This window comes from Oncorhynchus nerka, linkage group LG10, assembly GCF_034236695.1.
Source record: "Oncorhynchus nerka isolate Pitt River linkage group LG10, Oner_Uvic_2.0, whole genome shotgun sequence".
NCBI lineage: Eukaryota > Metazoa > Chordata > Actinopteri > Salmoniformes > Salmonidae > Oncorhynchus > Oncorhynchus nerka.
The window spans coordinates 63896398-63915424 of NC_088405.1; the positions used below are offsets into that span (position 1 = coordinate 63896398).

General features: G+C 43.4%; 1 protein-coding gene across 1 annotated transcript in view; it reads right to left on the bottom strand.

Annotated features, from left to right (window-relative positions):
- Positions 1 to 2417: 2417 nt before the first annotated feature.
- Positions 2418 to 19027, bottom strand: part of LOC115135817 (neurite extension and migration factor-like) — a 33246-nt gene continuing 16636 nt past the window's right edge. Inside the window, exons 2-4 of the mRNA XM_029670929.2 lie at positions 10486 to 10607; positions 4879 to 8866; positions 2418 to 4439 (exon numbers count right to left, since the gene is read on the bottom strand). Of these exons, the coding sequence (XP_029526789.1) occupies positions 4376 to 4439; positions 4879 to 8866; positions 10486 to 10561 (4128 nt within the window). The 5' untranslated portion in view covers positions 10562 to 10607 and the 3' untranslated portion in view covers positions 2418 to 4375. The remainder of the gene's footprint in view (positions 4440 to 4878; positions 8867 to 10485; positions 10608 to 19027) is intronic.

Here is a 19027-nt window from a genome sequence, read left to right on the forward strand (position 1 = left end):
AACCTAGTGGAAACTCCTATGTGTAAGTCTTTTTTTTCCCTTGTAATTTTTCCACCCCTCCTTACCTTGAGGAAAAAGGGAGCCAACAACTAGTTGTACAATGCACCCTGAACCCCCCCCCCCCCTCCCCCTACAAGTTACATTAATCAACATTCTGTTGTGTTCCTCTCATTAGTAGACAACTACACATTCTTACTCCTCTCACTCGATTACTGAGCATTCTGACCTTGGGTTTGCCTGTTACCATAAATAATAGATAAACAACAGAATATTTGACATTTGGTTAGATTTTTTGTTGTTGTTGCAGTCAACATTCACACACATTCCTATTTAGCTGTTATTCAATTCAAATGTATGCAGCAGTGGATGAGCAAAGTATATGAACATAGCTATTGTGCAATGTATAATCCATGCTAACCATATGTTACAGGGCCTAGCAATGTACCAGGATAGTCTGAACTATTCCTCATAAAGAAAAAAAGATTGAATGCTGCCATCTGCTGACGGGAACTAAAACTTCATGATAACTAGTCAACAAGTTTGACCGGTTTATCCAAGGCTTCTATAATCTAAAGTAAATATATTGTAGTCTCTCTAAACAAGTGCCTATTCATCAAAGCAATGTCTGAAAAAATATATATACTGTATCAGTCAAAAGTTTGGACACACCTACTCATTCAAGGGTTTTTATTTATTTAAAAAAAACATTTCTACAATGTAGAATAATAGCGAAGACATCAAAACTATGAAATAACACATATTGAATCATGTAGTCAGCAAAAAAGTGTTAAACAAACCAAAATAGATTTTATATTTGAGATTATTCAAAGTAGCCACCCTTTACCTTGATGACAGCTTTGCACACTCTTGGCATTCTCTCAACCAGCTTCATGAGGTAGTCACCTTGAACGCATTTCAATTAAGTTTAGGTGCACCTTGTTTTTTTGTGGAATTTCTTTCCTTCTTAATGCGTTTGAGCCAATCAGTTGTGTTGTGACAAGGTAGGGGTGGTGTACAGAAGATATCCCTATTTGGTAAAAGACCAAGTCCATATTATGGCAAGAACAGCTCAAATAAGCAAAGAGAAATGACAGTCCATCATTACTTTAAGACATGAAGGTCAGTCAATCCGGAAGATTTCAAACACTTTGACAGTTTCTTCAAGTACAGTCGCAAAAACCATCAAGCGCTATGATGAAACTGGCTCTCATGAGGACCGCCACAGGAAAGAAAGACCCAGAGTTACCTCTGCTGCAGAGGATAAGTTCATTTAAGTTATCAGCCTCAGAAACTTGCAGCCCAAATAAATCCTTCACAGAGTTCAAGTAACAGACACATCTCAACATCAACTGTTCAGAGGAGACTGGGTGAATCAGGCCTTCATGGTCGAATTGCTGCCAAAAAAACTGTACTAAATGACACCAATAAGAAGAAGAGACTTGCTTGGGCCAAGAAACACGAGCAATGGACATTAGACCAGTGGAAATCTGTCCTTTGGTCTGATGAATCCAAATTTGAGATTTTTGGTGCCAACTGCCGTGTCTTTGTGAGATGCAGAGTTGGTGAACGGACGATCTCTGCATGTGTGGTTTTCACCGTGAAGCATGGAGAAGGTGTAACAATGTGGGGGTGCTTTGCTGGTGACACTGTCTGTGAATTATTTAGAATTCAAGGCACACTTAACCAGCATGGCTACTACAGCATTCTGCAGCGATACACCATCCCATCTGGTTGCGCTTAGTGAGACTATAATTTGTTTTTCAACAGGACAATGACCCAACATACCTCCAGGCTGTGTAAGGGCTATTTGACCAAGAAGGAGAGTGATGGAGTGCTGCATTAGATGACCTGGCCTCCACAATCACCCAACCTCAACCCAATTGAGATGGTTTGGGATGAGTTGGACCGCAGAGTGAAGGCAAAGCAGCTAAAAAGTGCTCAGCATATGTGGAAATTTCCTTCAAGACTGTTGGAAAAGCATTCCAGGTGATGCTGGTTGAGAGAATGAGTGTGAAAAGCTGTCATCAAGGCAAAGGGTGGCTACTTTGAATAATCTAAAATCTTAAATCAATTTGGATTTGCTTAACACTTTTTGGGTTACTACATTATTTAATATGTGTTATTTCATAGTGTTGATGTCTTCACTATTATTCTACAATGTAGAAAATAGTAAAAAAATAAAGAAAAATTCTTGAATGAGTAGCTGTGTCCAATCTTTTGACTGTTACTGTATATGAAGTAACATATTTAGCATTTTGTGGAGTCAATCTATTTGCAGACAAACTATACAGACTACAAGTAAAATGTAATATCAACACTTTTTGAGGGTCTTTAAGATCCATGCAACATAAGGACTGTATACATTCTCAGAAAGATGTCAATACAGTCCGCGGAGAGAAGAAAATGGAGACCTCATCTGAAAGCAGGAATCAAAACCTCATTTTTATTTTATATTTATTCCATAAACATTATTACAAAACTCAGCAAGTTACCAATATTACATTGTCACCATACAGGCTTGTTCACAAATATTTAAACCTTTGCAACAGTTACAACAAAACGAAATGATACTAGAATGATTTATAAAACAGCAATAAAATCACAAATATGTCTTTATTTCAGTTTTTCTTTTTCTTTTATCATACTTTTTACACAGTAGCACTACACTCCCACAACAAGATTGGTCTGATTACAAAACTTCAGACAAAATGTTACAGCCTTTTTTCCCAGTGTTTTCCCTCTCTCCTTTTATATTTTTTTTTGTCATGTTTGTTATTTTGGTTTTTAAAACCAAAGGCATGTCATTATACATCCCTTTCACTGCCTATAAAGGCGAAAAAAGGGTATCCACATTTACAAATACTTCACAGCACTTTCTAAGAAAAATATACACTTAGAAAATATTTTACAAATTGGCACACTGAAAAATATACAAGATTCATGGAGGATGTCAGGAGTTCTTGTGGAGTCCCTCTGGCAACAACTCTGACAATATTTATAAAGCTCAATATTCTTTTCAACAAAAATGGCAAAACACAATTCTAATTAATGTCAAAATCATGGCAGAATTACATCAAACATAACAGTATCTTATACATTCATAAATAGGGCACAGAGGATTTCTTCATCCTTTTTTCAGTTACCTGTAAGTTCATTTGCTTTCAAGCACCTTTTACAGGCAGCTCAACAGTGGTACATCATATAAAACTCGTGTTGGAGAGGAAGTCAAATACATTCAATTAACAATGGGCAGGGATGATATAAGGCAGTCTACTCCACACCACCTGGTGGTGACACCTGTCCTGATCCCCAGTCTCAATGGCTAGCCTGGCAACTTGGAGAAGATGGAGGGGAAGGGGGGTTTCGAGAGACAAAAGGTCTTCACAATAAATATTCAATCTCTGATGGATAGTATCAATTCATGTAAATTGAAATAAATTGTAGAAATCTAATACAGAGCTCCATGTTTGTGCAGTGGTAGGTGAATCCATGAGATTACATGAAGCAGTATACTAACCTTGAGTAGAGTACAAATTCAGACCTCAAGATTGAACTAACCTGTTAGAGCATAAAGATTTCTTATTGACACAGTGCTACTTTTTAGTTGCTGAAACAGCTTATGGCAGCTCTCCACAGGACCTATTTAATCCCCTTCTCTGTATCGCCATGCTGGCTGTTGATTTTGAGTTCAGATGGCAATCATTTCAAAGGAATGTATGAATGAAAAGACAGTCATTTGCATTTTGGTAAAAGGTGTATCACTGTCAGCTGCAGGTGCTTGGCAAACGGAATGAAGTGTAAGTTCTCTAGAATGTCGACCGGGCCACCGAAGTCCAGAACCCCCACCCCCCAACCCTAACAAAAAGAACATGAAACAGCCAATATACATATAGATAGAAAATGTTTATACAGATACTTGTTCAACGTTTGGCACATAATTCCATTTTTAACAATTATAATTATCGTCATATTCTGCAAATAGTGCATATGTCTCTGTACAATAGCATTAACAAATTGCAATTCTGGGTACTTACTCCACTTACCCTCCCACCTCCTCTCCCCAAACCATGGCAAAAAGCCAATGACAAATAATGCCATTTCAAGATATTAAGAAAATTAGGACAGTATGAGAAAGTCGTCTTATCGTTAATACAAAAATGTCCCTTTTTTATTCTGAAAAGTCTGGTTCCCAGCAGAACAGCGATACAGTTCTCCTACACCAGTAAAACATCCACAAATGGAATGGCTGGGTGGTATCAGTAATGATAGGACACTTCTATTGTTCCCTCATGACTAACTCTACTCCACTCTCGCTTTGTACACTGAAGGCAACCATTGACTAAATGTAAGGACGGACAACTTTTGAACTGTTATTTTAAACATTTGTGGAGAGCCACAAACTGAATTTTGACAATGTTAAGGAGGGGCAATCTGTTCCGCTGAAATGGAGAATTGAAAAAACAAAGCAAACCATTAAGTATCACAAAAATGATTTTCAAAACAGTTTCAAGGCAATTTTTCTTATTATACAAAAGTCAAACTTAAAGTAACAAAAAACAAAACAAACTAAAGACCAAGAAAGGTGAATCAAGCAGCAGTCAGAAACAAAAAGCAGCCACAGTAGTTTGAAATCACAGTCAAGCTGAAGACAATCAATCACACAATAGGTAGTTTCTCTGGAACAAATAAAAGCTCACATGCAAGTTGTTTCAGGGTAAAAGAAGGAGGTGGGGTAGTCAGGGTTAATGTCTTTGCCATGCAACACTTGGATTTAAGTCAAAAAGTGAGAGCAGTAAGGGAACCCAGGGAACTGAGCAAGAGGCGGGAGGAAATAGAGTGAGGGGGACGTATTTTGCAGCCACTGTTACAAAATATTACCTCAGTTTCTCATAAGAGGCCATCAGAGCTACGTTCTTGCTCGAGTCCCGCTTCCCTGTATTGTTTTCGTCTCCAGCAAATTTTGCACTGGTTTTGTGACGGTACATTTTTTTGTGTGCGGGCCCACAGATGCCAGGTATACCGAGGCTGGACTTGTTGAACATGTTGCAGTCTAGAGTGAGAGGGGGGAAGAAGGGGTTTGAAGGAATGAACTTGGATTGGTTTTTGGCTCCCCTGCCAGTTGCCTTCCTGCCCCTTCCTGCCCCAGGGGAGGTGGCATAACCACCCTTTTTCCTGACGTCAGCTGTTGTGCCCGCCAGGATTTTAAGTGTCTTAGTTTTAAGGCTGTTGGCCTCTGGAGGCTGACAGAGTCCAGACATGGGGTCCCACAGTGGCTCGATGGACACCTTCATAAACCTCTCGACCTCTGCCATCCCAGAGACTATGTTGGACAGGATGTTGGAGGGCTCCTCAAACTCTCGCTGGTCGTCATCCACAGCACTGTTGTTGTTGTTTCCGCCGTCTACCCAGCCCCCACCGTGCTCCCCCAGTAAAGGCCAGTCTTCTGACAGTCCAGCAAGACCTTCACTTTCTTCACCTTTCGCCTTTGCCTTTGCATCAAGCAGGGCTTTTAGCTTTTTGGATGAACGAGAATTCTGTCTAGGGGCTTTGTTCTTCTCTGTCTTGGGGGCCCTTGGAGTCTTGGTTTTCTGTTTACTGGTTGTTTTCCTTTTTGACTTGGGACCTTTAGTTCGGCCTCCAATAGATTCAGCCTGCTCATCAAAGACGTCCGTGCCGTCAATCTTATCACCTAACCCTGTGCCATCATTGTCATTGAAAGTATGGAACTGGAACTGATGATTGTTTATCGCTCTGCCATCATGGTTTTGTTGTGGCAGGACATTACAGTCCCACTTAGTCCCATCAGGTGTAGTTGAGAGAGTCATGTCTCCTGTCTCTCCTTGAAACTCCCTGGCTTTTCCTAGGCTTTCCCTCATTTCTGGACCCATCACCTGTGGGGAGAGATTTGGTGTGTCGGGTGGCGACATCTCTGACAACGACGAGTGCCTGAACTTATCGGGGGTGAAGTTGGAGATGTCCAGTAGGTCTGTGGACTCCCTAAGGGGAGTGATTTCATCAGTACTTTGCTGGATCACCAGTTTGGGACTACAGTGGGCCAAGAAGTTCTCGTTCACATCCTCTTCACTCTCCTTCTCACAGGACTTGTGACTCATAGTGCTGTAGTTGCTAGAGGAGGCAGACAGTGAACCCATAGAGTCATAGCTGGCCAGCCTGCTGTTCTCTGTGTTTAGAGTGACTCTATGGAACTGCACCTGTTCCTCTTCAGCTGACCGGCTGGCCTGTAGGGTTGAGTCTGGTCCTGGTGGCTCTTCAGGTAAATGTGCCTTATCATTCAGCAGTCTGTTGCCATCTACATTGACTTGACTATATCCTGACAAGGGCAAGTTGTTTGTCATTGGCAAAGGCATGGTGTTGGAAAAGCCAGCAGATTCAGGTGGAATGTCAGATGTAAATGGTAGCTGTTCACCTCCAGACTGCCATGATATGTGAGTGAAGTTTGGCTCCATCTGATTGGAGTTAGAGGGGGATTGTTGGAGCTCTGACTCTGAGGGAGGAGATAGAACACAGCTCTGGGCCAGCTGTAGGTTAGTGAATGGATTCTCTTCTTGGTAGAGCCCATGGGGAAACTGTTGTCGGGGATTCTGCTGCTGCTGCTGGGAGTAATATGACAGTCCAGTGTTACTGGATGAGTCAGAGGCATCTAGTAATGTCTGTAGGTAGCCTCCGGGGATGACAGGCAGACCACTATTCACATTTACAGGATGGGTCATTGTGCTGGAAGAGGAGCAGGGGGCTGGTGTAAAAGTAGACTTTTCAGTGGGGTCGACACTGACAGTGGAGTCATCACAAAGCTGAGGGCTGCCTGCTTTAGAGTAAACTATGTCAGGGTGCTGACTTGGGGATAGTGGGCCAACCTCTTGTAGGTGTACCACAGTTTTACCATCCTCCTGCTGAGCCTCTGTCATTTTTTTCGACTTCAGTCTGGCCTCGCTTTTAAATTTCCTTATTTTCAAAATCTTATTTCCAAGTCTTTTCCCCTCCCTCTCTAGCGATCTGCTTTTTCCTGTTACACTGCCTTGGTCTAATCTAGCAGCACAGTCAGAGGTTGTTGTTGTTATTGATGCCATATCTGTACAGGCAGCCTGATCCTCAGCTGCTCGCACCTCTTGCTTGTGATCGGCGTGGTTTGGCGAGAGCTCTACAGTGTGAATTCTTTGAATCCGGACTCTATTTGCAATCCTGTATTTTCGTTTTGTCAGGCTAGAATTAAGGGAACGCCTGCAGCCATTCGGAAATGTGTTTTTATCACCAGCAGCCAGCCTGCGCTGCTCCTGCATTTCCTGGCGCCTCTTTTGCCAGTAGTCTTTCAGAGGGGCCATTCTCTGGTACTTATGAACTAAGTCCTTACTTAAGCTTACTGTTGTCTCTGATGTGTCAATTTTTCCCAGCTTCACTAACATGTGCTTCTCCCCTTTAAATCGGTTTATGATGATGTATTTGATTATCACCGGAGGCTCTTTTCGTGAGGATTTTCTCCTCTTCTTTGGACACCAGTCGTCATCCTCCTCTTTTTTTGGACCCATCGGCTGCTTCTCTTTTTTCTCCGTGTTCTTCTCGCTCTCGATAGAATCCACGTCGTACAGATAGTCGTCGCTGTATCTGACTTTCCTCTTGGACCTCAGCCCATAGCTCAGCTGGCTGGAGGAGCTGGAGTTCTCCCTGGAGAGGAAGCAGTATTTCCGTTTGGTCTGGCAGGTGTCAAGGGAGGATCCAGTACAGGAGCTGTCATCGCTGTACTCTCCAGAGTCCTCTGTGGAGTTGTTGAAGTCAAACAGGTAGCTGCTCTCTGGACTGACACTCGGCATCACTTCAGCAGAGCTGCTGCTGTTGTTTTTGTCAACCTTTTCTCCAGCCACCCAGACTTCGACCTTCTCTCCATTCACCTGCGGCACTTCAGCTTCCTTCTTCACTGCTCCCTCTCCCTCCTTTTTGGCGACGACACTTGGGAAGAAGTTGAACTGGGTTTCCTCCTGAATGGTGTTGGTCTTCTCTCGGACGTTGTCCTGGAAGGACTCGTAGCGGATCTTCAGCGAGCACACGTCGCTGCCCAGGGTGGAGTCCTCATCATCAAACATATAGTTGTCTACGTCCTCTTCTGAGAAGAGGTTTACAGAGAGCTCGTTCTTAGAGCAGAGGTCCAGCAGCTCGATCTTACTCTCGCTGATAAAGGACTCAAAGCAGCCCCAGTCCTGGCTGGAGTTAGCCAGCAGAGCCTCCTCACCGTTGCACTTGTCCAGGAGCAGGCCTTCGTAGATACTCTTTGACGTGGCATCCTCCGAGTCACTGTCCTCCGCTGACTTCTCCTCATCTGTCTTCTCCACTGCTCTAACCTTGTGCTCTGGGTAGCTGAGGAGCTGGTCTGAGAGTAGCTGATCCCCGTAGCGGATACCAGAACTCATGCACTGCATGGCCATGTCAGGACAGGAGACAGGACAGGGGTTGTAGTCCCGGCCCAGGCCCAGCCCTGGCTCAGGCTCTGTAGCATCCTTGCTCTCGATGAAGCATCCCAGGCAGGTGCGGCTCTGTGGCATAAGGCAGTCCCCCCCAGACAGGGCCGAGACACTCCCTGTCTCCATCATGGTGAAGGCAGCCTTGTCACTACAGTCCTCTGGAAGAGCCCAGTGACTCACCAACTTGGTGGAGCAAGAGGAGGTGAGGGAGATGGTGTGAGTGGAGGAGGAATCATCAGCAGTAGTGGTGCTGGGCTCAGGGGTCTCTGTTGGGCTGAGAGGTGAGGATGGGCTAAGTGAGGTCCTCTCACTCTCAGGGCCTCCTTTTGGTAGATTGGCTTTAGGAGGGGTGCCGGGACTGTCTAGCTTCAAAGAACTGTCCTGGTTGTGTGATTCTGTAGAGCGGAACAAAGAGATAGTATCAGATATCAAGTAATTCCCTTGTGAACTCACTGATGCACAATGTGAGAGTACTTTAACATACTGTATTTCCTATATAAGATGACATTTTAATATACTATACTATTTCCTTTCTTTAATTATCTTTCATTTTAAGCTCAATGTACACAGTGTACAAAACATTAGGAACACCTCCCTAATATTGAGTTGCACCCCCTTTTGCCATCAGAACAGCCTCAATTCGTCGAGGCATGGGTTCTACAAGGTGTCGAAAGCATTCCACAGGGTCGCTGGCCCATGTTGACTCCAATGCTTCCAACAGTTGTGTCAAGTTGGCTGGATGCCCTTTGGGTGGTGGACCATTCTTGATACACACAGGAAACTGTTGAGCGTGAAAAACCCAGGAGTGTTGCAGTTCTTAACTCAAACCGGCACACCTGGCATCTACAACCATACCCCTTTCAAAGGGACTTCAATATGTTGTCTTGCCCATTCACCCTCAATGGCACACATACACAATCCATGTCTCACTTGTCTCAAGGCTTAAAAATCCTTCTTTAACCTCTCTCCTCCCCTTCATCTACAATGATTGAAGTGGATTTAGTAAGTGACATCAACAAGGGGTCATAGTTTTCCCCTGGATTCATCTGGTCAGTCATGGAAAGAACAGGTGTTCCTAATGTTTTGTGCACTCAGTGTATGTTCCTAGCCTCTCTTTCATCTGGTAAAATGCACAGGTCATGTTTTTTTCAAACAGGCTGCACAAAATAGTAGTTTTTTACAAAGACGAGGCATATTAGAGTTAATTCAAGCTGAAAAGGGGAATTCAGCTTTTTCTTGAGAAAAATGAAATGCTCATCATTAATCATCATCATTGTGTTTCTTGTGCTCTATAATTTGTGATAAGAATGCAATGAGAATAAAATAAAAGCCATAATAGAAAGTAATCATGGGACAAATTTTGTGGAAATATAGAAATCATTAGCCTTTTTTTTTCAATCTTAAATAAGGCCTCTGCCTTTTCTATTACTCTGATTGAACATCTTTATGTTGATGTGATGTATTTACAGGATGAATGGAAGGAATGACAAAAGGAATAACCTTTCCCGTCCTCTGTGTGAGTGACCTTTACCCTTTGACATTCAGGGTCGTTAAGGATGGGAGTGTCGTGCGAAAGGATGATAAGTTCTTTCAGAATTAAAAAAATGGACGAAAACATTCCACACATTCATTAGACCGTCTCTGGGCATTAAAACAGGTAGCAAAGGTTAAAGTCACTAAATATCAAGGCTGAGGCTTCTTGCCTTTCAGCTTTGTAAAGGTCACAGCCAAGCTAAATAGCGGAGGTGAAAACAATGCGTACTGTAGCATCTTGTTCCATATAAGAACTCGTACTACGATTGTGACATAATGTACCGTGATAATGTAGCAGCATTCCCTCTGTTCCTTCATAAAAACACATTGTAAAATGCTATAACATATGATACAATATGATACAATATAGCTACACCTGTGGAGAAGAATTAGGTCTTGGTGTGTCCATTTGTTTTTTTGTTTTTTTAAATTCAAGTAGGCCTCATGTGTTTCTAGCAAAGCAACATACACATGTCTTTACCATTCTGGTCCACTTTGTTGATCTGTTCCAGGTTTGAAGCCAGCACAGCAAAGTTGGGTTCTTGAAAAACATCCATCAATTTAGCGTGGTTCTTGTCCCTTACATTATTACCACTATCCAACCTGCAGAGGAAAAACACAAGACACATGAAAACACTGGTGCTGACCAAAGGAAAAGGTGTATTATGTCATCATAATAATATATACTGCCATGCAAATCCCTTGTTGACTCTCGCCTTTCTCAACTGCTGCATGAGCAGCAGCTACTATTCGGGATGCTATATTTCTACCTTTAGCCCAAGATTCTACTCTTTGTTCCTGTAAAATATATGTCCCCATCTATGGGCTACCAAGGGATATTGTTTTGGGCACCATTATAGGAGACTGCCGTATACTGTATCTAGTAGGCTTTTAAACACCTGAGCCTCAGTCTGCATGCAAATTGCAGGCACATCCTCCTGGCCTTTTGTTGATCGCTTTAAGTGTTTCTCAAATCGCAAAACTCCTCAATAACATGCTTGCTGAATGAGAATTGTTCTAAGCAAATGTCAGAAGTAATAATTGTATAAAATCATGCCCCCCAAAAAATCTTATTTCTGTTCTCTAACTAGCTCTCTAACTCTCTTGTTCACGCTCTCAAACTCCCCGTCCTCCTCCCACTATCCCCTTTCTTGCAGCCAGGGAGAAAAAACAAATGGCCAGATTAATGGAGACGGAGAAGAAGCAATAAGAGGTTGCATAAAATTAGCCCTATGTCCAACGATCATGTCCAATTTAACACATTATTAAGCCATGTTGTTTCTCCTGGAGGCAATTTGCGACAAAGGTTTGTGAGCCGCATGAAACAAGACTCTCTGCCAGCGCAGTGCTGACTCACTGCCAGCTAGAAAGATACTGTTAACCTGGCCTGGCTCTCTGTGTCATTAACCTGGGCCTCTGTCTGTGTTAACCTGGCCTGGCTCTCTGTGTCATTAACCTGGCCTGGCTCTCTGTGTCATTAACCTGGGCCTCTGTCTGTGTTAACCTAGGCCTCTGTCTGTGTTAACCTGGCCTGGCTCTCTGTGTCATTAACCTGGGCCTCTGTCTGTGTTAACCTGGCCTGGCTCTCTGTGTCATTAACCTGGGCCTCTGTCTGTGTTAACCTGGCCTGGCTCTCTATGTCATTAACCTGGGCCTCTCTCTGTGTTAACCTGGCCTGGTTCTCTGTGTCATTAACCTGGGCCTCTGTCTGTGTTAACCTGGCCTGGCTCTCTGTGTCATTAACCTGGGCCTCTGTCTGTGTTAACCTGGCCTGGCTCTCTGTGTCATTAACCTGGGCCTCTGTCTGTGTTAACCTGGCCTGGTTCTCTCAATGTTTTAACCTGGGCCTCTGTCTGTGTTAACCTGGCCTGGCTCTCTGTGTCATTAACCTGGGCCTCTGTCTGTGTTAACCTGGCCTGGCTCTCTGTGTCATTAACCTGGGCCTCTGTCTGTGTTAACCTGGCCTGGCTCTCTATGTCATTAACCTGGGCCTCTCTCTGTGTTAACCTGGCCTGGTTCTCTGTGTCATTAACCTGGGCCTCTGTCTGTGTTAACCTGGCCTGGCTCTCTGTGATAACCTGGCCATGGGTCTGTGTGTTAACCTGACCATGGGTCTGTGTGTTAACCTGGCCATGGGTCTGTGTGTTAACCTGGCCATGGGTCTGTGTGATAACCTGGCCATGGATCTGTGTGTTAACCTGGCCATGGGTCTGTGTGTTAACCTGGCCATGGGTCTGTGTGTTAACCTGGCCATGGGTCTGTGTGTTAACCTGGCCATGGGTCTGTGTGTTAACCTGGCCATGGGTCTGTGTGATAACCTGGCCATGAGTCTGTGCGTTAACCTGGCCATGGGTCTATGTGATAACCTGGCCATGGGCCTGTGTGTTAACCTGGCCATGGGTCTGTGTGATAACCTGGCCATGGATCTGTGTGTTAACCTGGCCATGGGTCTGTGTCTACCACTGTGCACTTACTGGAAAGACTCTAGTCAGTATGAGCCATTGGTAAGCCGTTTGAAAATCTTAACATTAGAATTGTTGAATCTCAGCACTGCATAGAGGGACCATTGGACACATAGTAGTATAGGGAGAGAGTTTGCAGAGACATGACAAATTATTCAGTGGGAGATGCTCAGCATCTTTTTACAACTAAAAACAACACCTGGCGGGCCCAAGATGACAAATGCGTGAAAGTATAACTGCCAGACTTGAATCCATTACTGGCATGGGGTAGCATCTGTGGTTATCAGACCCTTGTGAGGCACATTCAATTTATTTTTTTCCATTTCTGTATGCAGAGAAAAGGAAAACACATCCCATCATATGAAATGAAATGATGTTATTTCTAAGAGGCCCAGGTTATCAGAGCTTTCTCTCTGCTCAGAGTGCGGGCCACTGGCCCAGAGGCTCTGAGGTGATTAAACAGAAGGGATCACTGCTAATGCAGGAGATTCACTTTCAGTCCACATCCACATCACCTGATCCATCTGCTGCAATCAGGGCTCTAAATGGGAGTATATGTGACACTGAGTCTTTCTTCTCAGGAGGAACAACTGAATTCCCAGAGAAACACTGAAATCACAATTTTAGATGAACCAGAAATCAGCCAAATGGTGGTGCTGGGCTACAGCATAGCAAACATAACGTATGATTGACCAGTTTCACTTAAAATAATGAAACACTACAGTATGGGTTTGTAGTGGGGCATAGCAGTACACCATTGCAGAGGTATGATGATGTTATAGAAAATGATAAGTCTTCAATAATTCAACTTTCAAAATCCTACAGAGAACTACGTCAACCACTGCATAGTTACTGTATATTTGACTATATTACATCATACTGCACTCTGCATGCACTCATTCCTTTGTTTGAAGCCATATTGAGCAAAATTTGGAAAAACAGTGTGTTCTTAGCTGCTGAGCAAGGGAATAAAAACACATCTCCTGAAATGTTGCTTATTGATTTAATTTACTTGAGGACACATACAGTAGAGTAAGTGTATGAGAGGCTGTAGGCACCTAATTAATAATGGATGCATACTAGGGCTGGGAAATGCCAGGGACCTCACCATACGATATTATAGCGATACATAGTTGCCGATACGATATGTATTGCGATTCTCACAATTTTACAGTATGTATTGCGATTCGATACTGTGATTTTTATTATGATTCGATGTTTCAAACATATTGCTCACCATATGTCTGCTGCAAACGAGTTTTGATCAGTCTGTCACGTCGGTATGTACGATTCGGGAGACAGGCGCAGGAATGCGTAATAGTTTTTTTTATTACACCCAAATTAAGGCGTGCCGTGCAAGGGCACGGGGAAGAAGACCAAACAAACATGTATACAACACACAAGGTTGAAACCCAAACAAAAGAGCGAGGAGTACCTCAAATAAATAACACAAGCGCACAATGATTAACACACAGGACGAGACCCGTAATCATCTGCGCAATCCACAATGGTACGAAATCCAAAACACACAGCACAGATACTCACACGAACCAACGGACATTGTATCAATAATCGACAGCTCAATGGAAACCAAAGGGCACATATAATCAAATACAATTAGCGGGAATAGGGGCCAGGTGTGCGCAAAGTTCCAGAGGGATCCGTGACACAGTCATGGAAATAAAACTGCTGAAAAAAATGTGCTCCCTATTTAAAAATAATCTGGAGGATAAGCAATGAAGGAAAAATACTGGATTGTTGGTGCAGGTAGAGCCAACCAGCGCAAAAATAATATGATCAATACTGTCAAAATGGTAAGATATGATATATCCCTAAAATTATATCCAGATATGTAACTGTATCTATTTTTTCAACGAATTGTTACCATCGTTGTTCATGACTTGAATTTAGAAGCTGTTTCAATAGTTTAGCGTTTTAATTCATAGCAACATTAGCGTATTTTACTGATGTATTAGTCTCATTTCTGTAATGAACAGAGAAAAGGTTGACCCTTCAGATAGACAGCAGATTCCATGATAAAGGGAAAAAACATTTACAGTAAATAGCAAACAGGTGTGAAGACTTTTAAGAACCTGTAATAACCTCCATACATATCAAGAGGGGTATCAAGGCCAATGGGGAGCTGCTGTATTTCATATCAAAGCAGCTAATATAAATCCTGATAAGAGAAGCTCTAATCTGTAAACCCATAATAGCACTTTATTGTGACTAGCCACAAGCGGCTTAGAAGAAAGGAGTAAATACAGAGTAAAGAGGTAGAAAACCTGGGGTGATGAAGAGGAGGAACTGAAACTGGAGGTACTGAGGATGAAATGATGTTTTATGAATTGTATTAGTTATTTATTAGTATTATCCCTAGCTGTCACGTCTGTCCCCGCTCCCCCTCTCTGGCGCTCGAGGTCGCCAGGCTGCTCATCATTACGCACACCTGTCATCATCGTTACGCACACCTGTCATCATCGTTACGCACACCTGTCATCATCATTGCGCACACCTGTCATCATCGTTACGCACACCTGTCATCATCATTACGCACACCTGTCATCATCGTTACGCACACCAGTGCTTCATCGGACTCACCTGGACTCCATCACATCATTGATTGCCTACCCTATATCTGTCACTTCCTCAGTTTCATTCCCGTGTCTGCATTGATGTTGTTTTGTTTCTCTTGTCCAGACGATGTTCTTGTTTTGTTTCTATTTATTATTAAATCCCCACCCTGTATTGCTTCCCATCTCCCAGCGTCTGTGGTTACAGAACCGTTACAGAATGCAGACACCACAATTGGAAGCATCAGGGAGTTATTATAATGTTGTTGTTTTGGTGACATCGGGTCCAGGTGCCATTGCCGAAGCAACCAGGGATGCCTCAGCTGGCTCTTCAGGCTCCCAAGCCTCGGTTGGCTTGGTAGGGTCCCACGCCATGACTCAGATGGCTCGTCGGGTTCCCGCGCCTCAGCCGGCTCGTCGGGCTCCCGCACCTCGGCTGGCCCGTCAGGCTCGCCCAGGTAGGACGCCAGGTGGCGTCCCTAGAAGGGGGTACTCTCACGTCTGTCCCCGCTCCCCCTCTCTGGCGCTCGAGGTCGCCAGGCTGCTCATCATTACGCACACCTGTCACCATCGTTACGCGCACCAGCGCTTCATCGGACTCACCTGGACTCCAATCACGTCATTGATTGCCTCCCCTATATCTGTAAATTCCTCAGTTTCATTCCCGTGTCTGCATTGCTGTTGTTTTGTTTCTCTTGTCCAGACTCTGGTCTTGTTTAGTTTCATGTCAATTTATTATTAAATCCTCACCCTGTACTTGCTTCCCCGTCTCCCAGCGTCTGTGGTTACGGAACCGTTACCCCTACCAAGAACATTACTTTGAGCATACAGACGACCATATCTGCCGGTTTTCCTTCTGTCTTGCATCATATCCTGATTCATGTAATCAATTTTGCATGATGGATTGATTACTTGCACAGACTCAAATTGACAGTCCCACATAGAGTACTACCTGTATATAGGGCCTACACATTTGTCTGTGAGAGTGCGTCTGTGTGTGTTTGTACACTGTATAGCACGTATAGCTGAAGGTGGGAGGTAGAAGTGATTCATAATTCTGGTGCAGGAGGGCATCCTGACAAAGCTTAACTCCAGTGTACTAAGAGGCCAGTCTGGGAAGGCGCTGACTGACTGACTGATGCAACAATAGTTTTTTCACTGCAGGGAAATAACCCCATAATCCATCTCACATACTATTACACTGACAGCCGCCAGGGCAGCGCAGAGTGGGGATATGAAAGACTTCCCGAGTGATTCCACTACCAAGGCATAAACACAAGAAAAAATAAAACAGAATAGAATAGAACAAAACTCCACAGAGAGCTGGAGAGGGGGGAGCACTACCCACATACGAACCGAACAAGACTTCCCTGGCTGAATACACTTGAGTACTACGAACACAAAACATCAGCTACTTTATAACCATTTAGTATGACCCCCTTGATCCCTCATTTTGCTGACTTGAAACACTTGGGACACAACCATTGTTTTCTAGCTGTCATATCCTGAAACCTGAAACACCAGCCTCTCAATATAGGAGCTGACAACGGATCATTGTGATACATATTTTACAGAGAAAGAATTTCCAGTGTTCAGAATAATCATTGCCTGTGCAGAGCTGTGGTGTAGTGGTAACACTCAAGTCAGAAATACCATGCCCCACTGGAGACTGGGGTTAAATCCACCTACCTGTATCTGCTTCTGATTTCCAAAGTGTCTCAATAATAGTGTCCAATACCCAACAAAAATACGTTTAAAATGATAATCATTGCCCTTCCAATTTGTTTAAATTACTAAGGAACAGTAGTCAGATAATACAGTGGCAAGAAAACGTTTGTAAACCCTTCGGAATGACCTGGACTTCTGCATAAACTGGTCATAACACTTGATCTGATCTTCATCTAGGCCACAACAATAGACACAGTCTGCTTGAACTAATAACACAAACAATTATACGTTTTCATGTCTTTATTGAACACACCGTGTAAACATTCATAGTGCAAAGTGGGAAAAGTATCGGTGAACCCTTGGTTTTAATAACTGATTGACCCTCCTTTGGCAGCAATAACCTCAACCAAACGTTTTCTGTAGTTTCGGGTCAAACCTGCACAATGGTCAGGAGGAATTTTGGACCAGTCCTCTTTACAAAACTGTTTCAGTTCAGTAATATTATTGGGATGTCTGGTGTGATTCGCTCTCTTGAGGTCATACCACAGCATCTCAATCGGGTTGTGGTCAGGACTCTGACTGGGCCACTCCAGAAGGCATATTTTCTTCTGTTGAAGCCATTCTGTTGTTGATTTACTTTTGTGTTGTGGGTCGTTGTCCTGTTGCGTCACCCAACTTCTGTTGAGCTTCAATTGGCGAACAGATTCTCCTGCAAAATGTCTTGATAAACTTGGGAATAAATGTTTCCGTCGATGATAGCAAGCTGTCCAGGCCCTGAGGCAGCAAAGCAGCTTCAAACCATAATGCTCCCTTCACCATACTTTACAGTTGGGATGAGGTTTTGATGTTGGTGTGCTGTGCCTTTTTTTCTCCACACATAGTGTTGTGTGTTCCTTCCAAACAACTCAACTTTAGTTTAATCTGTCCAAAGAATATTTTGCCAGTAGTGCTGTGGAAAATCCAGGTGCTCTTTTGCTAACTTCAAACGTGCATGTTTTTTTTGGAGAGCAGTGGCTTCTTCCGTGGTGTCCTCACATGAACACCATTCTCGTTTAGTGTTTTACGTATAGTAGACTCATAAACAGAGATGTTAGCATGTTCCAGAGATTTCTTTAAGTCTTTAGCTGACACTCTAGGAGTCTTCTTAACCTCATTGAGCATTCTGCGCTGTGCTCTTGCAGTCATCTTTGCAGCACGGCCACTCCTAGGGAGAGTAGCAACAGTGCTGAACTTTCTCCATTTATAGACAATTTGTCTTACCGTGGACTGATGAACATCAAGGCTTTTAGAGATACTTTTGTAACCCTTTCCAGCTTTATGCAAGTTAACAATTATTAATATTAGGTCTTCTGAGATCTCTTTTGTTAGAGGCATGGTTCACATCAGGCAATGCTTCTTGTGAATAGCAATGGCCAAGCTGTGTCAACCATAAAATAAAAGAACATCTATCATGCTTTGCAAACAAATTATAGTGTTAAAAAACTAATGTAATGTTTTATTGTTGCATTTAACTGCCGAAAATTCTGTTATCAAGGTAATTTCTCAGGAAGTGACATCAGAGGTCAGCATGTGGAAGAAGTCGGAGTTCAGGGATGATAGACAAGTTTCCCACTAGTAATTAACAGATGGAGGGGCATAGAAGTGAATTTTCTTTTTTGTATAATATATTTTTTAAATGCATTGTATGTGGTAAATACCACCTTCCCACTTGGCTATGAATGCAGGGTTAGTGAACATTCACTATATATTTCAGCCACATCCGTTGCTGACAGGTGTATAAAATCAAACACACAGCCATGTAATCTCCATAGATAAGAATGGCCTTCCTGAAGAGCTCACTGACTTTCATAGGATACCACCTTTCCAACAAATCAGTTCGTCACATTTCTGCCCTGCTAGAGCTGCCCCGGTCAACTTTAAGTGCTGTTATTGTGAATTGGATATGTCTAGGAGAAACAACGGCTCAGCCGCGAAGTGGTAGGCCATACAAGCTCACAGAATGGGACCATCTAGTGCTGAAGCGCGTAGCGTGTAAAAATCGTCTGTCCTCGGTTGCAACACTCACTACCGGGTTCCAAACTGCCTCTGGAAGCAATGTCAGCACGAGAACTGTTCGTTTCCATGGCCGAGCAGCCGCACACTTGCCTAAGATCACCATGCGTAATGCCAAGCGTTGGCTGGAGTGGTGTAAAGCTTGCCGTCATTTGACTCTGGAGCAGTGAAAACACGTTCTCTGGAGTGATGAATCACGCTTCACCATCTGCCATTCCGACGGACGAATCTGGGTTTGGCGGATGCCAGGTGAATACTACCTTCCCAA